The sequence below is a fragment of the Vanessa cardui genome, chromosome 2, assembly GCF_905220365.1.
Source record: "Vanessa cardui chromosome 2, ilVanCard2.1, whole genome shotgun sequence".
NCBI lineage: Eukaryota > Metazoa > Arthropoda > Insecta > Lepidoptera > Nymphalidae > Vanessa > Vanessa cardui.
In genome coordinates, this window is record NC_061124.1 from 6024551 (window position 1) to 6035350 (window position 10800).

The window sequence follows — 10800 nt, forward strand, 5'->3', positions numbered from 1 at the left end:
CCATGTATACCATCTTGTATAGCTGAGATGGCCCAGTGGTTGGAACCAGTGCATCTTAATAGGTGAATGCGCGTTCAAAACCCAAAGAAGCTTACCACTGAATGTTCTTTAGCTAATAATTAATCACAAGGTTATTGGTGAAACTGGAAAAGGAAAACTTCTTGAAAAAATCCACTTGTGTCTAATTTTAACGAAAATCTACCACATATGTCACCTGCACCCAGCAGTGTGATGGAAATAGCTTTAAACCTTCTTTATATCTCCTGTATCTGTAATAATCTTCAAACTGGAACACTACAAAAATAGTATTGATGGTAGACGATAGAATTATTGATGATGACGAAAACCGGTAAAAATGAGTACAAAACTTACATTGATTTGTTATTATTATCCAAATGTTAAAATTTAATAAATGTTGTGAATACTGGATAGAATTTCATATGATATTTCATCTAGCCGGTACAGACGTAACAGAGACCATTCATAACTTTAGTTTTGTCGGGTGACAGCCGACACAGAGCACCGTCAACAAGCTGTGTTGGTAATTTCACTTTATTGGCTGCGCACCGAGCCTCGTGTCGATACAGACAATCCGATATGAATTTAGACGACGGATTTTGATTTCAAATTGTTTTTGAAACAAAAAAGACACACACATTGTTAAAAGAGTAATCTTGTGTTGAAATCAATAAACGTATTGGGTAGTGTATTATTTTTACCCTATAAACGGCAAAAGAAAGAAATTTTCACGTCAAGATAATTTACGCATTAATTTAATTATATTGACTAAAGATAAAAATCTTTTATATTCTACTTCATCTGCTCTTAACATAACTTTAGAAAATTGAATTAAAGATATTCTATTGACTAAATATTTGATACCACAAGTACGATTATCAGTAAACCAAATTATAGCTCATAAAAAGCTAACAACCTGATTGCGATGAAAATTATAGATTTTCATAAGACTATTCGTTACTAATATACCCTAGAAATAAAAGCTCAGATACGGAAGCTCCAGGTTCAAGCTCTAGTTCGGGCAATTAAAAAGTCAGCCACGTTAAGCCGTCGATTCTTTACCTGAACTATTGCCGGTCCTGTCGTATTTGCAGTTCCGTGGATTATGAGTGTATTGGCGCACACACTTGCGAAGTATTACATGCTCCGCATAGTCTCTTGAGATTAGCCCACATGAGCCATCATCATTTATGATGATATCTATTTATGGGTATAATCTACCAAAATAAAACATCAGCTCATTCTCAGACTTATTTGGTGCATTTATATTTCCATCCAACGTTATAAAGAGGTAATAATATGTGCTAACACGGCTTATCTAAGCACTCTTGAATTGAATAAAACCATTTTATGCACTTCAATGAAAGGCTTTAAATTTAAAATACCTATTCAAAACATTTTTTTCAGTGCACGCTATTTACATTATAGCGTCAGTTTTTAATGTTACTTTGAATTGCTTCTGTTATTTTTACTAGAACGTTGATGCAACATGATAGGTTGAAATATTGAATTAACTGAATCAACTATTTTCTTCCTGGCGTCTATAACGCTGTCATAAATTTTTCTAGCGTTGCATTTTGTATTTAACGTTGCATTATGGAACAGGACAAAGTGACATTAGTGCCTAAAATATCCAAGGGCTTATTGGCCTCCTGTTCTTAAAGAAAAGGCTTATTCGATTTTGCTGTTCGAGTAGAGCGTAGTAAATATACATGCGGTAAAACCACCACTTATGTGTGATGGATTACTCAAGATCCTTCCTTTACCACTGAGTACGAGATGAGACAACTTAAGCTCATTAAAGCTCATTACCGAACCTCGAACTTGTAAATACCGGTTTAGATCCAAGAGTAAATAAAGTTTCTTTAAACAGTGTTGTCCTATTTGACCACTTAAATAGATTTAACCATAATACTATTATAAAGGCTAATGTAACTCTGTCTTTTTGCCTTAGAATTAAGTATGTGACGTTTTGGTATGTCGCAAGCTTGAACACCAGGCACAGTCTTTTACTAACTATATAACTGATTTATTATAAAAAAGTAACTGTTTAAGTTACTGAAATTAAGTTAAGATATTTTATGTCATTGATACATCTATAACGCTATACTTAGTGTTCCTACAAACAACAGTTACTGTGAGCAGTAAGACGTTTTCCAAGTTACGTGATTAATCCATAATCCCGGCTACATGATTTTAAACTTATTTTCTTGCTAGCGCTGTACAAGTTTCTCGCGTCATTTGGTATTCCCCACACAACTAGAACTAAGACCGTAACATTTTTCAGATCACACGTGACTTGGCGTATCACGTCTCAGTTGAATAGTGTTTGAAGCCAGTCACCCGCGACTACGCTGCATATTTATTTATACTGGACCTCGAAGACTTCTTCGTCATTTATATTTTGGTACTCATGACACATTTAAAGAAATATTTTTACAAAAATGTTGGTCTTGGTTTTGCAATATGATTTGGTTTGTATTATCCAGTGATTAGTTATTCTACCGGCAAACAACAATGCTTTGTTTTGCAGTTCGCCTATTTCAAAGGTAAGCCAGTGTAATTACAAGCACAAGAGAATATAACAACTTAGCATCGCAAGGAATGGCTAATAGTTAGTCGAGCCTCTCTTGGCGTACAGAGGTGACAGCTATTACTGCATACAAGATTTAAAGAAACACCTTCATTTGAGAATTTATCACGATCGTTTTAATTTAATATAAGTGCGAGTAAATTCACCAAAATCCTTTATTTATTGATGATGAAATCATTTTTTTAAATATAAAGAATAAAATTTATGCAATTTGACAATTATTATTCTAGGTATAGTAAGACACAAATTAGATGTAGCATCGGAAAATGCAATGGAATGAAAATAAAGCCGATTATTGCCGATTTACACAACCAATAGAAATAGCTCCCTATCGCGCCATTCGACGCTATTCGTCGCTATAGATTCACGCGTCAGAAAAAACAAGTGTATGTAAATCGACGCGTCAAATTGACGAATATATTAGGTCATATGATATTACAAGTTATTACGTTTTTGCAAAGATCATATTCGCGTGAGAAATAAGTATTGATAATTTGGGATAGCGTACTTAATTCGGATGTGATCGGTTTTACGAATTTTGCCGATGTGACATCTAAGTTGTGTCGTACTATACACACATATAACGATATATATAGCACTGTCCTAATTTAGTATCAAATTCCAAATAAAACGATTAGCTCTTTCACCTTATTTCTGATTTTAATATGCAGACGGTGGTATTGATTGTCTCCAAGAATAACGCCCTTTCCGCTGGGAAACCCTGAACCGCCCACAACCCGTATAAACCAAGCAAATAAGTTATGTTGTTCAAATCTTTAATTACTCAAAGGGCTGATAAGTTTCAGTAATAAAACTTCGTATAAGCGATGGTTTTGAGCAATATCGTTTAAATTTAAACTTAATGAATAATATTATTAATGAGAAACGTTACGTATTGAATTGTTACTGTTGCAAATTAAATTGACTAAAATTTCACATCGCTATTTGATAGAAACAATTTTTTATATTGTGATAAATTTATAATATATTGTATATATTATCTGTTGAAAATAGAACTGGCAACATATACCTCGAATTATATATTACGGGCCCTGTTATGGCCCTTCTTTCGGTAACGGCGGCGAGAAACATGTCCTGACCTCATTTTCCTGTAATACATTTTTATTGTAAATATCATTATTTAAATTTGTTTGACACTTTATTTATTTTTTTAATTTAAACTTTATCTGATTTGCGGCTAATTATATAACTACGACAAATTTGAAAATATGTATATTAGCATGACAATTGAAAACAAAAGTCAGCTAAAAAGTCTTTCAAAGAGTCATAAAAACAGTGTCCATATTGATTTTTAAATTATAATTATTGTATATCGGTCTAAAGATACAAACGAATGGAAATTGGAATTATTATAGAACGTTATACTACACGATACTAGAGTATATTTCAGTAAAAACCTTATCAAACACGATAGTAATATCAGAAACAAAAACCATTTGGAACCGACTCGATATCTACTGCTAGTACTAAAGTATTTACGTTTGATAAAATCTCACACAAACAAACAAAAGTATCGTTTAAATATGTTTGTTTGTTATTTATAAAGTCATCGTATATTCGGTAGCCATTGTTCTATCAACAGTTTAATTTTAACTTTTGCATTATAAGCAAAATACAACTAAGAGGTACCTAATGTACTTAAAATTTAAATCATTCTTTTTAAGAGATAGAAAATGTTTTGCATACCAAACGGGATTAAGTGGTATTACGCTAAACTAAAATCTAGACATGTTTCTAGTTTTAGATATAACATATTAGGTACATGTATTAGACATTATTGAGCCCAACAAATTTATTAAGCTCACATTTTTCATAAAAATATTTACACATATATTTCTTTCAACATCTGATCCCGGGCTCGAGAGTTAAATATAGAATCTCAGGATATATAGTATTGTACTATGTATATGCTAGGGCCAAACTCGAGTATAAAAACAGTATCGAATAAATTGAAAATCAATACTAACTTGTCTTATCAAGGCCAAAAGAAAACTTTCAATACTTTCCCCTCTCATCCCTTTCAGTAACTTTATTATAAGTATGGATTAGAGTTTTTGGACTAGGTACATTAAGAACGGGTGCTACGTGCAAACATTACTTCTGAGTGTATGACAAAGAGTATATTTGCCACGACTTCGCTTGCAGGGTATAATCCCCGCTAAGCCCACGTGAGCACGAACTGAATTCGGGGAAACATTTGACATTTTCGTTTTTTTTTTATGTCAACATTGAAGTATTGCGCCACGAATGTGTATCGCACGAATTCGGGTGACGGAAACACGAAACTCAATTTCAGGGATATACGAAACCCAAAAACATAGTTCCAATGACTTAGGTACGATTCGCTGAAAAAATGCCTTTTTGTAATCTTTAAATTTTCTCTGTGGAATATACATACGAGAGAAAAGTATTCGTATCAAGTAAGAATGGTCTTTCAAAGCTCTGATTGAAATAATTATAATTCTCTTATTTATGTATACATATATAGGTCACGTACATATAAAACAACAGCGTGTAAATTCCCACGGCTGGACTAAAGGCCTCCTCTCCCTTAGAGGAGAAGGTATGGAACATATTCCACCACGCTATTCCAATGCGGGTTGGTGGAATACACATGTGGCAGAATTTCTGTGAAATTTGTCACATGCAAGTTTCCTCACGATGTTTTCCTTCACCGCCGAGTACGAGATGAATTATAAAGGCAAATTAAGCACATGAATCAGCGGTGCTTGCCTGGGTTTGAACCCGCAATCATCGATTAAGATGCACGCGTTCTAACCACAGGGCCATCTCGACTCTATATATAACCAATACTTTAATGATAAAACTCTGCTATCGATTTAAAAGACTAGTTCTAAGTATAATATTCATTTTATTCTTTTAATGTTGATCTCTTCAGGATCATCTTCAGGATGCTTACTAGTCGATAAACTAGCTATCATTACAGAGGTAGGTATGTATGTATTTATTTTTGTGAAATAGTAAATATCTCATATCGTGAACAAACTATGCATATTTGTATGTTCCATAGCGTATTGTTTATTCTCCTTTCACGCTTTATAAAGCTATTCGGTGTTCCCATTTCTTTAAGTTTCTCGAGGCCGCCTGATTTACTCGCCCGTAAAAATACTACAATTCTACCTTTTGTGGTAAGTTATACCTGGATATTATTATTCTTTATACATATTATAAGTAATTTTTACTTGTAATTAAAACTCCACGTTGTTATTACAAAAATAGTTTCTTTAAAGATTTAGGCATGGTGCACATGTAGGTTAAACGAATATAATAAGTACCTATGAAAATATATTGTAATTTTTTGAAAAAATATTTAAATATACATAATCTTTATCCTTAAAAAAACTTCCCAAAAATGTCGGGAATAATTTTGTACTGAAGTGTTAATAATATCACAGAATTTATATATATTCCATACATACAATTACATATTTGAATCAATATATAATTATTGTGATTATTTCGAATTGCATATACACATTCTGTTTAAATAGAAATTTCCATTTATTTAAAAACATCAAACCCTGCCTTAACAGAGCTAATTTTATTATTAAAACACGTAAATTTAAAATGAAACTTCAATGTTAGTGAATATGTTGGTTAAATTATTATTTATATTTTACTTATTCTAAGGTAACAAATGGAAACACGTAATAATTCATTAAATAATTTTCAAAAGATCTTAATTAATTACATTCATTAACTAAGCATCAAATTTGAAATAATATTTATGACGTTTAACGATTGGTGGAGATTTGATTAAAAGTTCTGTTGTCAGTTAACCAAGTCATAACATTGGCGCCCGATGTGGGACTTAGGTTACCTAAAATTTATGTAATGGTGGTGGAGCATTCCATATTTGACTAAACATAACTATCATCATTACCCCTACCTTTAATAAGCTGTAAACCTCATGGTTTTTGCTTTGCAACGATCCAAAAATATCGATTCACGACGAATCCAGCATGTCGGCCGCCCTCTAGGGCAGACGGCTCTTCTCTCTATGTACACATAGAACACAACACGTCAAGCGAGATATCAAACGGTTTCCCGCCACTAGTATTTTGTCACTTATTATACGCCAATATTATTTTTGTTTCAGGAGTAAGAAGATTTTTGTATGAAACACAAAAACAAAATTATTGAATACCGTTCCGTTTAAGATATGATTGAAAAACAGACTTAAAGTTTCAATAAACCGTTCAACGTAATGGCAACAAATGTACCAACCTCCCGACGCGCGTTCTCGACCCGACTGACTGAATTTCCTACATTTTCCCGGCGCAAGCCTTCACCCCTTGTAATCGAGCACGTTCGCAAAGATATAACAATAAGATTCTATAGATGTATTAATATTATTTTAAAATACGTTCCATTGATTGCTTTCTTTAATTAAATAATACATATGATTTAAAATGTTTATAATATGATTAAATTATATAGAAAATCTTGTTGTGGCAATAAATGATAATTACGTGTTCGACGAATGACTGAAATTGATAGTTGTATATAATTAATTACTAATCCAATCTTGATGTGCTATCAAATATTACCTTAAGCTATATATTTTTTTGAAATTAAATATCCTATAAATTAACTATTTTAGGATCTCATGTAACCTATTTATAATTTAGATTGTTTAATATATATTTTTCCATTTTTTCATTTGCACTTTGTTTTTACATTGTATAAACGTTAAATAAAATCAATACTGTTACGGAAATATAAATAAAATATGATAACTACGAAGTTATATTATCTATCGTCATTCTATCTTTTTTTTTATATTATCTGTTAACTATAGTATTATTGTCGTTTGATGTTAATTGTCAATTTGTCATTTGTCAGATATTATTATTTTTAAGTTTGGTTTTGTAAATGCTTGTTGTTAGCGTTTGTTTTTGAATTATAATATAGTTCAAATTAAAACAGTGTTCCTAAATTAGTAAATAGTATTACAATGGCTCAAACAGAAGATACTGAACTTAGGGATTTAGTGATTGAAGCCTTGGAGAAAAACGGATCCCTTGCAAAAATCCGTGCATTACTTCGAGCGAATATTTTTTTAGCATTCGAAGATGAATGCGAAAACTTGAAACAAAACGAAACATTAGATAAAATGTTGTTACTACCAGCGGGTAAATTATGTCTTTCCATTGTACATGATTTCTTAGACTTTTGCAACCTCAGAAACACATTGTTCGTATACAAATCTGAAACAAGACAAGGAAAGGAGTACGAATATGAAGGTAGGAATACTGTGGCTGATAAATTAAATATAAAACAATCCGATCAACAAAATCAGCCTATTTTATTGTCATTGATCAATAACATTCTTCATCCGTGCCCTAAGAATGCCCATAAGCAAGATGATAAACATACTAATATGAAACGACTAAATAGAAACAAAAATATGTATAAAAGTGACCAAGATTGTACGTACATTGTACACGAAGATTCCAGCACAACTGCAAGTCGCACTCAGTCTGACAATTCGTCAGATGAAAAACATAAACTTGACCTGAGATTGACTTTAGACAATTCTGATACTGATACGTCGAGTGAATCCGTAAGAAGCAGGACTAGATCGGAATATATTCCAAATAAACATACACAAGACATTGGAAGAAATGATCAAAACATCGCACAAACAAACCAAACATCAAATAATTTTATCAAGGATATGAAAGTGTTAAATAACAGTAGTACCGAATCTACCTCTTATGTTGAGTTAAAACCGTTCAATAAAATAGATGCAATTCTACTAAATACAACAGGTCTGCCGGTAGAAGAAAAGAAAGACACAACACATTCACAACAAAACAATTCCCATTCTTCTATCTCAAAATTAGAAAATTCATCACAAATTCAATCATCCAACAGTATTTCTGACACATCAAAAAAGGATTTAAGTCATCAAGATTCCAAAACAGGTATGAAAAACTCTCCAGAAGGATCCAACAAGTATGATGAGGCAACTGAATATAGTTATGATTTTATATCACCTCCCCAATCAGGAAGAAAGGATACTTCTGAAAAACAATCACCGAGTCCGAGGTCTACACATGAAGATACAATTAATAAATCAAATAATTCATCAGCATCCAGCCATAAACAAAATTCAATAAGCTCTCAAAGCTCCGTATCAATATCTGATGTTGCTGACTTAATAAGTGAAAAAAGTAGCTATAAGCATAGTTACAATTCACCGAATCATTTTAAATTGTCAATTAACGACAAGTCGAATAGAAGTCCTAATAGAGACCAGGTTAAAATGGTTAGTGATGATTCAGGTGACTTTTCTGAATCACCTATACCATCTCTTTCTAACCTTAGTCTTGATATTCATAGTGACTGAAAAAGTATCCTTAGTTGAACGGGAGTCTAACACATTATACATTGAAAGAAATATTTTATTTTAACGAGAAACAAGCTAATTTTAATAGCTGGTCTAATTGTAAAATATTGTACTTAAAATATGTGATTTTAATGATTGTTATGTATATGTACTAAACTATATGTATATCTAGTTTAATGTATTTGATTTTTTAATGGAGGATTTTGAATTTATATTATTAAGATGTGTATTTTGTTGTTTATGCAAAACAATAGTTTGAACAGTTTATTATTATACACAAAACTATTCAATTAGCTATTTATTTTATTGTAAATTACTGATAATATTTTATACAAAATGAAGAAATAAACAGTAGCATATTGTGAATAACTACAGAAATAAAAGATGATTGGGTTGTTTGCCATCCTATATATTACAACACAAAGTTGATATTAATTAAATGTCTAATTTTTAGGATAAATCTAAGTAAAAATTCTTGTCAAGTTACTATATAGGACTAAGTGTGAAACTATGTTTGTATGTCCCCTTGCCCTCATGATCTTAACAAAGTCAATATGTGAAGTTCTTTATCATATTTAAATACTGATTAAGTAATGTCTCCTAATAGCCATTAATTGACGCATAATAAGTATTTCCTAGTTATTTTGTATATTTAAATACAGTTGTCTTTAAAATTTCGCCCAACTGTTGCATACTTTGTATAGTATTTACTTACCGAGTATTAATAACATCAGCCCAACTTTATCGATGTCCAAGACCCCGTGGTCTCCATTTAGATATATAGTATGACAGTGTTTTGTCTTGTATAAGCCAGTCTTTTTTAAAAGCAGTATTATATTCCATACATAAATATATACATGACTGTAAGCAGTGTACATATTATTGAATGTTCTAAACATGTTTGCTAGTTATATTTACATAAATAATATTTTATTGGGTTTAAAAATATTTCTGTAATTACAATTTAACTTATACTACTTCCAACGCTTGTGATTGAAATTCAATAGATTATAATTATTATTGAATTATGTTATTAGAAGGGAAAATAGATTTGAATCCAAAAAATATGAAAAATTAAAAAAGGTTAGCATAGTTACGAGGCGAAAAAAAATTATAATCTGTTGTTGTAACTTGATTTCCTATAATAGCATTTATATATCATTCCATAATGTAGATAACGATGAAAATGTTTAATAAGCCTATAATTATTCAGGTCAAACGTGATTTATTTTGCTAATGGTTGTGCCTTACTCTTTGAAACAAGTTTAAACATGGTTCCTCAAAAACATTCAGTCGAATAAAATCTAGTCCTATGTCTGTTCTTTTTGAGAACAAAACAAGTTCCGTCCAAATTGCTCCGATTTCATAACTCTGGTGTTGCTTTAAATCGCAAACAATATGTAAAAATGTTTTAATAAATGCTTTTTATTTGCTTAACTTTGCTCTTTTATTTCCTAAAGTTTTTTTTTATGTCAATGATATTCTAATAAACAGATATGTTATACCTATACTAAACAACAGAATAAAGTGTGCCGCGCCGGGGACCGTTTATTTTACATTTCGTTACAAGTAAAAAGGATAACTTGGTAAAAAACAATAAGTAAAATAGATAACTAGATGTTTTAATTACGTAAAACGTATTACTACATAATTATGATGTATTATAACATATTCCTGGCATAATTATGATGAAAACGACTAAAGGCAAACGTCCCAATTAGGCCGTTTTCTAGTCTTCACTTTTTGCGCGTTAATGACATATTATCTGTTTACTAGAACCTCATTGTTTTAT

The 10800-nt window shown here is 31.3% G+C and overlaps 1 protein-coding gene across 1 annotated transcript; it reads left to right on the top strand.

Annotated features, from left to right (window-relative positions):
• Positions 1–7484: 7484 nt before the first annotated feature.
• LOC124540160 (centrosomal protein 43-like) lies at positions 7485–10445 on the top strand. The gene has a single exon (XM_047117617.1). It carries the CDS (start codon positions 7611–7613, stop codon positions 9006–9008), a length of 1398 nt encoding a protein of 465 aa, XP_046973573.1. The 5' UTR covers positions 7485–7610; the 3' UTR covers positions 9009–10445.
• The last annotated feature ends 355 nt before the right edge of the window (positions 10446–10800 follow it).

Excerpts from the sequence above, each read along its gene's own strand:
- LOC124540160 (XM_047117617.1), top strand. The coding sequence starts at position 7,611 with ATGGCTCAAACAGAAGATACTGAACTTAGGGATTTAGTGATTGAAGCC.